Genomic DNA, 11,928 nt, shown 5'->3' with positions numbered 1-11,928 from the left:
TTTTTTCACTATTAGTGGCCACACCTGGTGCTGGGGGGGTGGGCAAAAGAGGGCGATGCCTTATAACGATGACTTGGTTGTACTGATTGCTGGGAAAATAAAAAAAACCTTAGAAAGATGCCACCGTCCTGTGTGCTCACAATAAGAGCTCATATGTCATGGCTCACTTGACTTTACGAGAATATACCTAATTTTTATTTTGAGCTGTGTCATCTTCTTGGAGCTGGGGGAGGAAAGAAAAATAATGATTAATACATTTGTGTTACAGTTAGCATACAGTGTACATTGAAGGCATATCTCACCTCCCTCTCAAGTTTTTTTATTTCAAGGTCCAGTTTCCTAATTGTCCTCTTTTTTATTTCGGACTCCAGTGCAAGATTTTCCATCTTTTTCTTCTTGTACTGAATGTCTATGTCTGCCAGTTCTATTTGGCGCCGGAGGTGGTTGCCATACAACTTTCTGATAGCTTGTGAGCTCTGTGAACACAATACAATTAGCGCAGCTGGAATTTGGCAGGATGTGGTGTCCTTTTATTAATACGCACTATGTTGCCAGGCTGGTTTTCCCACTGTATAGCATCTGGGTCCTGTAAAAGAAATTAGATTTTTTGATTTTGATGAGGACTCCTCACCATTGTAGAGTAAATAGTACTTTCACAGTCTTAACATGATACCTCATGCCTTCTGGAATCCAGAGAGATGGTCTCCTCCTCATCATCGTCTCCATCATGTGCTGTTGCTGCTGCACTGGGGCCTTCACCCTATCACATTTAATCGGATTCATATTGAAGCTAGTAGACAAGACATGCCAGGCCTACAGTATGCCTTTGATGGAGTACTCACTGGATCAGCATCGTCTGGTGCTTGTGCTGGTGGCTCTAACAGGAACACAGTGCTGCCAGACACTGCAAGGCAATAGGTAAACCAAAGTCAGACAGTCCAAATTGATTCAATATGAATGTGGTTGTATCCCATGTAGAGATGGAAGGACATACCTTGAATGAAGCGGGTGGCATCTTGGGAGGAACCTATGCTCGTCTCTTTCCCCCCAGGGATCCCCTCTAAGACGGGCCTGCCTTTATTTAGCTCCAAGGCCATGTCCTCTGCTGGGGTAAGGTCAGCCTTTGGTGACCCACCACCCGTGCCTTGTCTGTGGGTATTCTTTTTCACTGCTAAAACAGTACAGACAATGTGTGAGCAGGCACCTTCTGGGTACAATATATGCTTGTGCTTTGTTAAATATTAGTCAGGGACCATACCATTCTGCAGAATGTTCTTGTATTTGATTTTGACCTGCTGCCATGTCCGTTTTGGCCCGTTCATGTTTAATCTACACACACACACACATTTAATGGAGTCACACTGCAAAAAATTACTTGGTATTTTTGTCTTGTTTTCAGTAAAAATATCAAAAAATTTATCATAGCTTTATACAGTGTGATGGAGTTACTTTACACAATTTCACTCATATCTGCAGTGCATTTCAATTAAAAATTTAACCGTTTCATAATTACAGTACAACTGCATTTTTGGAGATGTGAATTAAATATTTGAATTGTAATTGTGATGTTTCAGCGGAGCGGTGAGTGTGTAATTGTGCACTACTTACGCATTCAGGCGGTCTGCAATACTTTGCCACGCTTTTTCTCTTTGCTTTATCACTGTGGCGGTGTTGCCTTTCTTCTTAATTATATCTTTTACCTCCTCGTATGCCTCCATGAGGATTTGTGCTTCCGACGGGGAAAAGTACGCGGCTCTAGTTGCCATGGTAAATCAGTTAATCTGTGATCTGTGGCGGGGTCTATTTGAGTGAGCCGTGAGCGCGCACCTATCCAGGATTGGTTTCACCTGGCTTAATGAATCCGTGTCTGCTCATCCTGGCTTGGTCTTTGTGCAACCAATTAAGCCTGGACGCACATGTTTTGGCTTCATTGAGCTCAGCTGAGTCATTTATCCCGGATGTCTTAATTCTACTTTTGTGCAACAGGCCCCTGTTTTTCCATGTGTGAATCTGTTATTCAATGCGTTTCAATGGGACAATAGCAATAGCAGGCCAAATTCAATGTTTCATCAAATAATTGTATTATATTTATTTTTGATACCTAAAGGGGTCGTAAAATTCTAAATCAAATAGCTAAATTATCCTTGGTATGACCATCTTATTAAAACAATTCCATATGTTAGCCGAGTAGAGGGACATCCCAAGGATTTCCAGAGGGGCGGTGCAAAGTCTTATTTTTCTTCTAAAGGATTTGGTTGGCGGAGCGCATCCAACTTTTAGGTGCATACACCACCACCTACTATACTGGTGTGTGAGGCCATTCACGACCTACCTACATTACATTTTTGATACACTTCTCACATTTAGGAATCTCCCCTCCTACACACTGCTGCAACATACCTAGAAGCTTGACACCTAAAACACTGTAGTATTTTCAGGAACAAAATCTCTCACCGGATACCTTATAGTTCCTAACTTGACCTTGTCGGGCAAAGACTCTACATCAAAACTCAGCAGGACAGACAATGTCTTCTCAATTTCCCCACGCTCTCCACCGGGTCTGCGTCGCACCATACGGTGGGTGTCACAGACACCGCGAATCTTCCATTTCAACTGATCCTCCTCAACACAATGCCATCCCTGTTATCACTCCTTTCAACTCCACCCTGCTCCAGAGAGCAAAGCAAGTCACATTTCTTGTCCCTAACTGCATGATCCGGAGCGCCCGCTCCCTCTGGACTGAAGAAACACAATAAATCATCACTATTCCATTCAGAGTTACTTTCAACAGTCCCCAACCTCTTCTCCATCCAACCTGACACCACATATGGATTAGTCAAAATGCAAGGATCGATTCCCTCCACAAATCTCAGTCCCACTGGGCCAGAATCATCCTTTTCATCCTCGGGACGCTCGGCGATCCTCACCGCAGGTACTACATCCATAAACTCGTCAGGTTCCACCTCTGAGCTACTATAGGACGTATCCCTCTTTTTGCACTTGGCGCCAACCTCCCTCACCACACTGCTTCCCTCTACACTCAGCTTCTTCTCGGTGGTCATCACTGCACCTGCCACCACAATGAATTCACCCTCACCTTCCTACTCTAGCTCTTCCAAAAGTTCTGTGCAAATCTCAATTCATTATTCCCTCAAAACATAATCCCCTTTTTCCCTTATCCAACGTCTTCTCCTTCACCAGATCTTCCAGAAGGTTTGTGCAATCCCACACTCCATATTTATTCATCTGCTGCACGTTTTCCTTGCCCGCCATCATCTTTCATCATACCTCCATTCATCCCCACGCGGAGATCTCACCAGCAGCCACGTTCTCGATCACAATGCCAAATGTAGGGCTATGGCGCGCTCAACTGGTGTAACAGAGTACTCACAGGCAATGCTGATTTACTGACTATAGTGGGATATCTCGTTGACAATGTAGTCTTTGCTTCAATTTCTCTGGACATTCCTTCCGGTGCGTCAATTCAACATGGCAGCGCCCGTTACTGTGGGAGGGATAGTGGAGCAAAACATCACTGAAACGGAACAAATATTACCAGAATCCACATCTGGAGAACTGAAAAGACCTCAGTTCGGAACCCGTTTCCTGACAGACCCACGTCAAGTTTTTCAACATAACGCATGGTTCGTATTTTAGCATGCCTACTACTGGTGGTAGACTCTCATATGCAGATAACATCTATGCTGGCTGGGTAGCATACAGGTTTTTAGCAAATGTTCGAAAAAGGCCCCTTCACAAAAGATATTGTGTCAAATCCAGTGCTCTTGAAATCCGCTTCCATGCATTTGTGAGGGTATTTACATGTCCTGTTTGAAATGTATAAAACCTGTCCATGCAGCATGCATAGGTCTTTATGAAACGCAACCTCTCTTTATGCTGAGTATAGGAGCTCTCAGCCATGTTGAAGAGCATCTTGACACAAAACAAATGTAACAAGGACACAAGTTTGAACGTTACAGAAGACAGCAGTGTCGATTTCAAATCAGAAACTGAGAAGGCTTCTCCCATGACACACACAAAACTAGAAGGGCACAGAACTGAGTTGCTGTGGTAGTTAGAGATGAGCAAGCCTGTCGAGATGGAGGCATCATCAATCCCAGCATTCAATTCTATGGTTCTACACACATGCTTAGCCCTTGATCATGACTCTCAGTTCCATTACATTACACAAGAGTCATTGGATGAAGGTGTCTACTGTACATGTGTATTATGTTAAGAGCCCCAAGGCTTGGTCTGAACATAAACATGCATCGCTTGCGGTACGGCTTTGGAAGCATAAAGACCTTACATTTCATATCAGCGAGAAATCAAAACAAGGTTAAATTGATACACAGATTTTTTATATAGGGTTAGGGTTCCCACACGGTCATATTTCCATGTTACAGCGCTTGTTTACGGAAAACAGATGAACTATCTGCGTCTTCTATCACATTTTTGTACATTTGCTTCTCAACAGAACATGTAAGGTCTTTGGACTGTAAGGAGTAACTTTAGGATTCATTAGTCTATTATTGGGCAAACATGTGGACAGAATATAACTAGGCATGGGTAGCATGTCTTCCTCTTGGTTTCTATTGGTGTTGGTGTCCCTTTCACTTTCAGGGACAATGTGGAGTGGACAGAGGAGCAAGAGGCAGCTGCCAAGAAGAAGGTCCAAGAAAACAGTCAGCCCCTCCCTCAAGAGAAGCAAGGTTGGTTCTGAACCAGAATCTGGGTTTACAGGAGACGTCCTCCTTTAAGCCGAGAAGCATCCATTCAACTTGCCATTCACCAGCTTTTCAAGCTTAATAATGTCAAAATACATGTGGTACTTACCAAAGAAAGGAGTTTCACTGAGCAACTATCATCATTGCTGCCGTCCCAGACAGTATGCACTTCCAAAAAAGGTCTAAATTAAAAGTTACATGCAACTGAAAAAATCTACCTCATTACTGCCATCAGAGATCTGTATATAATGTCTCGACTGACTGATCCACAAATCACCTTGCATCATAAGTAACAACCCATTATTATTTGAAGATCAGTCAGTCAGTCACAATTTACCCATGATACATTGCAGTTTTAATGCTCTCGAACATGTCCAATGCCTTTTCTGGAAATAATCTAAATCCACCTCTTCTGCACCTTCTGCAATATTAGTAACATCATTAAAATACACTAAAGAAAGCCTTGAAATATGCAATCACTAAAAACGTACCCTATATTGTCTACTTAATCTATTTTTGCATTCCGTGTAGCATGGGTGAAACAACTGATTATGAGGTTCATACACTGTTGTAGGTGATACAATCAATTCCCTTTCCTGCTGCTGGATCAGCTAATCTGTGCGTGGCATCAGAGAGGAAGAGGCGAAGCGAGAGGTTTCACTCTCGCCAAAATCAGTCCAAATATAAGCCCAATACGTTTCTATGGGCTTATTTTGGACCTAAGCTTGTCTACTGCTTTCCCGGCTTTGGGACAACAACTCCCATTGTTAGGGTGGAGACATGAGCATCTCGTCATTATATACACATCTCTGGTGGCAGTAATGAGGTGGATTTGGCACATGAGCACTTGCTCAACAACAAGATTATTTCCATATAAGGCATTTTTTCAGTTGTTTGTCACACAGACAATTTTTGGGTAGGGCAGTAATGACGATAGCTGCTCAGTGAAACTCCTTTCTTTGGTAAGTACCAAATGTATATTGACATTAGAAGGGATACTTTGGGATTTTGGCAATGACATCTCTTTATCTACTTCCCCAGAGTCAAATGAACTAATGAATACCATTTTTATGTCTCTGCATGCATTGTGAATGAAGTTAGAAAGAGTTTTGCGAGCCAATGCTAACTAGCGTAAGCACCATGACTGGAAGTCTATGGTATCTACTAGCATGCTAGCAGTTACGAAAGAATTCCAGTAATTGCGCAAATGCTAGTTAACAACTCCCTTCAAACTGCACTCAGAGACATAAAAATGGTATCCAAGAGTACATCTGACTCTGGGAAAGTAGATCCTGAAGTATCCCTTTAAGCTTAAAAAGCTGCTGAATGGCTGCTTCCTAGGTTTAAAGGAGAATGTCTCGTGTAAGCCCAAATTTTAGTTCAGGTTGGTTCATTGCACCCCGTTAATCCACGAGAGCAGGTGGGTGGTGTTGAGAGGTGGGTGTTCCCATGGACAATAACTAATTGTGGGAACAGTTTCACCAACTGAGAGTATGGTATCAATTATTTCAGCGCTAGACGCTGATAAGTGATAAAACAAACAACCATACATAGGCCTGCTAGATACATACTTTTGTATATATAGTGTATGTGGACACCCCTTCAAATGAGTGGATTCGGCTATTTCAGCCACATCCGTTGCTGACAGGTGTATAAAATTGAGCACACGGCCGTGCAATCTCCATAGACAAACATTGGTAGTAGACTGGCCATACTGAAGAGCTCAGTGACATTCAATGTGGCACCGTCAGAGTATGGCACCTTTCCAACAAGTCAGTTCGTCAAGTTTCTGCCCTGCTAGAGCTGCCCCGGTCAACTGTAAGTGTTGTTATTGTGAAGTGGAAACGTCTAGGAGCAACAACAGCTCAGCCGTGAAGTGGTAGACCACACAAGCTCACAGAACTGGACCGCTGAGTACTGAAGTGTCGTCCGGGTTAGGGGAGGGTTTGGCCGGTCGGGATGTCCTTGTCCCATCGCGCTCTTGTGGCGGGCCAGGCGCATGCATGCTGACTTCGGTCGCCAGCTTTACGGTGTTTCCTCCGACACATTGTTGCGGCTGGCTTCCGGGTTAATCGAGCAGTGTGTCAAGAAGCAGTGCGGCTTGGCGGGGGTCGTGTTTCGGGGAGAACGCAAGGCTTTTCACCTTCGCCTCTCCCGAGTCCGTACGGGAGTTGCAACGATGGGACAAGACTGACCAGCGATTGGATATCACATAATTGGGGAGAAAAAAAAAAATATATATATACAGTGGGGAGAACAAGTAGTTGATAACCTGCAAAATCGGCAGTGTTTCCTACTTACAAAGCATGTAGAGGTCTGTAATTTTTATCATAGGTACACTTCAACTGTGAGAGATGGAATCTAACACAAAATTCCAGAAAATCACATTGTATGATTTTAAAGTAATTAATTTGCATTTTATTGCATGACATAAGTATTTGATACATCAGAAAAAGCAGAACTTAATATTTGGTACAGAAACCTTTGTTTGCAATTACAGAGATCATACGTTTCCTGTAGTTCTTGACCAGGTTTGTACACACTGCAGCAAGGATTTTGGCCCACTCCTCCATACAGACCTTCTCCAGATCCTTCAGGTTTCGGGGCTGTCGCTGGGCAATACGGACTTTCAGCTCCCTCCAAAGATTTTCTATTGGGTTCAGGTCTGGAGACTGGCTAGGCCACTCAAGGACCTTGAGATGCTTCTTACGGAGCCACTCCTTAGTTGCCCTGACTGTGTGTTTTGGGTCGTTGTCATGCTGGAAGACCCAGCCACAACCCATCTTCAATGCTCTTACTGAGGGAAGGAGGTTGTTGGCCAAGATCTCGCGATACATGGCCCCATCCATCCTCCCCTCAATATGGTGCAGTCGTCCTGTCCCCTTTGCAGAAAAGCATCCCCAAAGAATGATGTTTCCACCTCCATGCTTCACGGTTGGGATGGTGTTCTTGGGGTTGTACTCATCCTTCTTCTTCCTCCAAACACAGCGAGTGGAGTTTAGACCAAAAAGCTCTATTTTTGTCTCATCAGACCACATGACCTTCTTCTCCCATTCCTCCTCTGGATCATCCAGATGGTCATTGGCAAACTTCAGACGGGCCTGGACATGCGCTGGCTTGAGCAGGGGGACCTTGCGTGCGCTGCAGGATTTTAATCCATGACGGCGTAGTGTGTTACTAATGGTTTTCTTTGAGACTGTGGTCCCAGCTCTCTTCAGGTCATTGACCAGGTCCTGCCGTGTAGTTCTGGGCTGATCCCTCACCTTCCTCATGATCATTGATGCCCCACGAGGTGAGATCTTGCATGGAGCCCCAGACCGAGGGTGATTGACCGTCATCTTGAACTTCTTCCATTTTCTAATAATTGCGCCAACAGTTGTTGCCTTCTCACCAAGCTGCTTGCCTATTGTCCTGTATCCCATCCCAGCCTTGTGCAGGTCTACAATTCTATCCCTGATGTCCTTACACAGCTCTCTGGTCTTGGCCATTGAGGAGAGGTTAGAGTCTATTTGATTGAGTGTATGGACAGGTGTCTTTTATACAGGTAACGAGTTCAAACAGGTGCAGTTAATACAGGTAATGAGTGGAGAACAGGAGGGCTTCTTAAAGAAAAACTAACAGGTCTGTGAGAGCCGGAATTCTTACTGGTTGGTAGGTGATCAAATACTTATGTCATGCAATAAAATGCAAATTAATTACTTTAAAATCATACAATGTGATTTTCTGGAATTTTGTGTTAGATTCCGTCTCTCACAGTTGAAGTGTACCTATGATAAAAATTACAGACCTCTACATGCTTTGTAAGTAGGAAACACTGCCGATTTTGCAGGTTATCAAATACTTGTTCTCCCCACTGTATATATATATATATATAACCTCACTCACTACCGAGTTCCAAACTGCCTCTGGAAGCAACTTCGGCACAATAACTGTTTGTCAGGAGCTTCATGAAATGGGTTTCCATGGCCTAGCAACCGCACAGATCACTGTGCAATGCCAAGCGTCGGCTGGAGTGGTGTAAAGCTCCCCGGCATTGGACTCTGGAGCAGTGGAAACGCACGCTTCACCATCTGGCAGTCCGACGGACTAATCTGGGTTTGGCGGATGCCAGGAGAATGCTACCTGCCCGAAAGCATAGTGCCAACTGTAAAGTTTGGTGGAAGAGGAATAAAGTGTCTGGAGCTGTTTCTCATGGTTCAGGCTCCTTAATTCTAGTGAAGGAAAATCATAAATGCTACAGCACACATTTACATTCTAGATGATTCTGTGCTTCCAACTATGTGGCAACAGTTTGGGGAAGGCCCTTTCCTGTTTCAGCGTGACAATGCCCCATGCACAAAGTGAGGTCCATACAGAAATTGTTTGTCAAGATCGGTGTGGAAGAACTTGACTGGCCTGCACAGAGCCCTGACCTCAACCCTATCGAACACCTGTGGGATGAATTGGAATGCTGACTGCGAGCCAGGCCTAATCGCCCGACCTCACTAATGCTCTTGTGGCTGAATGGAAGCAAGTCCACGCAGCAATGTTCCAACATCTAGTGGAAAGCCTCCCCAGAGTGGAGGCTGTTATAGCAGCAAAGCGGGGAACCAACTCCATATTAATGCCCATGATTTTGGAATGAGATGTTCAACGAGTAGGTGTCCACATACTTTTTGTCATGTAGTGTAAGTACCAGAACAAGATATAGTATATGTAGTAGTCAATTTGCATCTCTTCCACTCATTTCAACAGAGGAATTTGAGTGCCGGGCGAACGAGTTCTGGAATGAATTCTACACCATCCATGAGAATCGCTTCTTCAAAGACCGCCACTGGCTCTTCACAGAGTTCCCTGAGCTGGCCCCACAGTGTCGCCTCAACCGGGACTCCTGTATTGGGGACCATAGAGCTGAGGACAGTGAACCACATGGTCTCGAACAGAGTCAGGGTCAAAGCAGTGAAATCACCCCTCTGGCCCCTGTAGATGGTGACTTCCCTGGATCCAGTGCCATGTATCGCATACTGGAGGTGAGGAATACTGTATCATAGTGTGACTGCAGTATATGTTAGCTTGAGTGCCAGTCTGTGTTATGCCAACTCATTGTCACTCATTGTAATGTCAAACATGTTTGCAGTGAGAATGAGCAATAGAGTTGGCAAGAGCACAAACAGATATGGGTCCAGCTAAGTATATGTGGCCCTCGGGCATAGAGTAGGCTAACCTATGTCCTTTTGATTCAATAGGTTGGCTGTGGTGTTGGCAACACTGTCTTTCCCATTCTGAAGACCAACAAGTGAGTGGTGGTTGGGACCACGTGTATTGAGCAGTCCCATTTATGCAGTATGCAGCCTGATCAGTTTGACTGTTTATACTAGCTACTACCCTCTTCGTATGCACATGCTGTATATCTGCTATTCAGATCTCAATATGTATTAGATGCAACCCGGTTCGCACCTCCATGTTCCATGACCCTGTCTTCTTTGTGTGTGACAGTGACCCTGGACTCTTTGTCTACTGCTGTGATTTCTCCAGCACCGCTGTAGAGCTGGTCAAGGTGAGAAGGAGAAATGCTTGATAGATGATGTCATTAGTTGGCTGATAAATAGATTAATTCATCTTGTCCCTTTCACCACCAGGCTAATTCAGAGTATGACCCCGGGCGCTGCTATGCCTTTGTTCATGACCTGGGTGATGAGGGAGCTATTTACCCTGTCCCAGACGCCAGCCTGGGTGTTATAGTGCTCATCTTCGTGCTCTCAGCCCTGCATCCTGACAAGTAAGACGCCCCTGTGTGATGTGCGTGTTTGAGTGTGGCAACAAGCAAGTGTGGGTGCGTGTGTATGTGTGCGATAGGGAAAAATTAAGTGCAATCAAATTCCCATGTCTTTCTTTTTCTCTGTCAGGATGCAGGCCTCCATCAGCAGACTGGCTCGGCTGCTGAAGCCTGGAGGAGTGCTGCTGCTCAGGGACTATGGGCGCTATGACATGGCACAGCTACGCTTCAAGAAAGGTTAGTTACCATAGGCACTCGTGCGTGGGACTGTGTGGAATCCAATCAAATGATATTGGTCACATACACATATTTAGCAGATGTTATTGTGGGTGTAGCGTAATGCTTGTGTGTAGCAAAATGCTTGTAAATTGTGATTAGCAATATGTACATGTTTTGGGGAAAATATTGAATTATTGAATGTTCCTTTTTCAGGAAGGTGTTTGTCAGATAACTTTTATGTCCGGGGTGATGGAACGCGAGTCTATTTCTTCACTCAAGGTAATAAATCAATCAAATCAAAAGGCTAGTATGTACTGCTTTTTAACAGTGGTAATTTGCAAATCCGTTTTTTATTTTTTATTATATTACCTTTTAACTAAGCACCTGGGGGAACACAGAGCTGTGTAGACAAATGGCTGAGGGAACCCAATAGCAAAACATGGCTAATGCTTTGCACACACATCACCCCTCAGTCCATCTCCATGGTGTCCATCATCACAATGGTCTCATGGAGGTATCCCAATTCTATCCATCCCTCCCTCCCAGGGGTTACAGTCCCACATCTACCTCAGACACTAGACACTTTCTGTTTTTTATGTGTATAATATCTCCATAACATCTCTCTCCAGATGAGCTACATGACTACTTCAGTGAAGCGGGTCTGGAGAAGGTCCAGAACATGGTGGACCGGCGGCTGCAGGTGAACAGAGGCAAGCAGCTGACCATGTACCGTGTCTGGATCCAGTGCAAGTACCGCAAGCCTCATACCCAACCGCCAGAGACACGGGAGTGAGCCAGGAACAGCAGAGAGAACACTGTGGCTTATCATTGAACTAGTGTCTGAGGTAGATGTGGGACTGCAACCCCTGGGAGGGAGAGATAGAATTGGAGATGGATTGAGGGGTGATGTGTGTGCAAAGCATTAGACATGTTTTGCTATTGGGTTCCCTCAGCCATTTGTTTTCACAGCTCTGGCTCAGAAACGGCATATAGAAAAGGATGATGAGCTAATGAAACCTGAAAAAAGGTCTGGAAACCCAATGTTCTAATGTTTACATTCAACAGACTGTTTGCCATTTTTCATTATTTTAGATTAATTGTGCTGTATGAGTTAAAAAATATTTTACATTAACACTTTCAAGATGATTAAAAAACTATGTGTAATCCCATCATTGTCACATGATTCCTTTCAGATAATTGCCTTCACTTCACATTTCAAAAGATGAT

The 11,928-nt window shown here is 44.3% G+C and overlaps 2 protein-coding genes across 2 annotated transcripts; one reads left to right on the top strand and one right to left on the bottom strand.

Annotated features, from left to right (window-relative positions):
- Window positions 1-11: 11 nt before the first annotated feature.
- Window positions 12-1,924, bottom strand: LOC139565252 (myb/SANT-like DNA-binding domain-containing protein 4). Its single transcript, XM_071385432.1, has 9 exons — window positions 1,609-1,924; window positions 1,259-1,329; window positions 995-1,171; window positions 843-904; window positions 674-760; window positions 545-586; window positions 303-476; window positions 188-223; window positions 12-89 (listed from the first exon to the last, which is right to left on the bottom strand). The coding sequence occupies exons 1-8, from the start codon at window positions 1,764-1,766 to the stop codon at window positions 188-190; spliced, it is 807 nt and encodes a 268-aa protein (XP_071241533.1). The 5' UTR covers window positions 1,767-1,924; the 3' UTR covers window positions 12-89.
- A 1,388-nt stretch (window positions 1,925-3,312) lies between these two features.
- LOC139564988 (tRNA N(3)-cytidine methyltransferase METTL2-like) lies at window positions 3,313-11,870 on the top strand. The gene is made up of 9 exons (XM_071384951.1): window positions 3,313-3,644; window positions 4,624-4,712; window positions 9,462-9,736; window positions 9,953-10,002; window positions 10,203-10,263; window positions 10,346-10,485; window positions 10,613-10,719; window positions 10,915-10,980; window positions 11,331-11,870. Exons 1-9 carry the CDS (start codon window positions 3,490-3,492, stop codon window positions 11,492-11,494), a joined length of 1,107 nt encoding a protein of 368 aa, XP_071241052.1. The 5' UTR covers window positions 3,313-3,489; the 3' UTR covers window positions 11,495-11,870.
- Window positions 11,871-11,928: the final 58 nt, after the last annotated feature.

Source organism: Salvelinus alpinus, chromosome 36, assembly GCF_045679555.1.
Source record: "Salvelinus alpinus chromosome 36, SLU_Salpinus.1, whole genome shotgun sequence".
Taxonomy (NCBI): Eukaryota; Metazoa; Chordata; class Actinopteri; order Salmoniformes; family Salmonidae; genus Salvelinus; species Salvelinus alpinus.
Note: the sequence above shows the minus strand (reverse complement) of the source record. Positions and strands in the feature narration are given on the sequence as shown.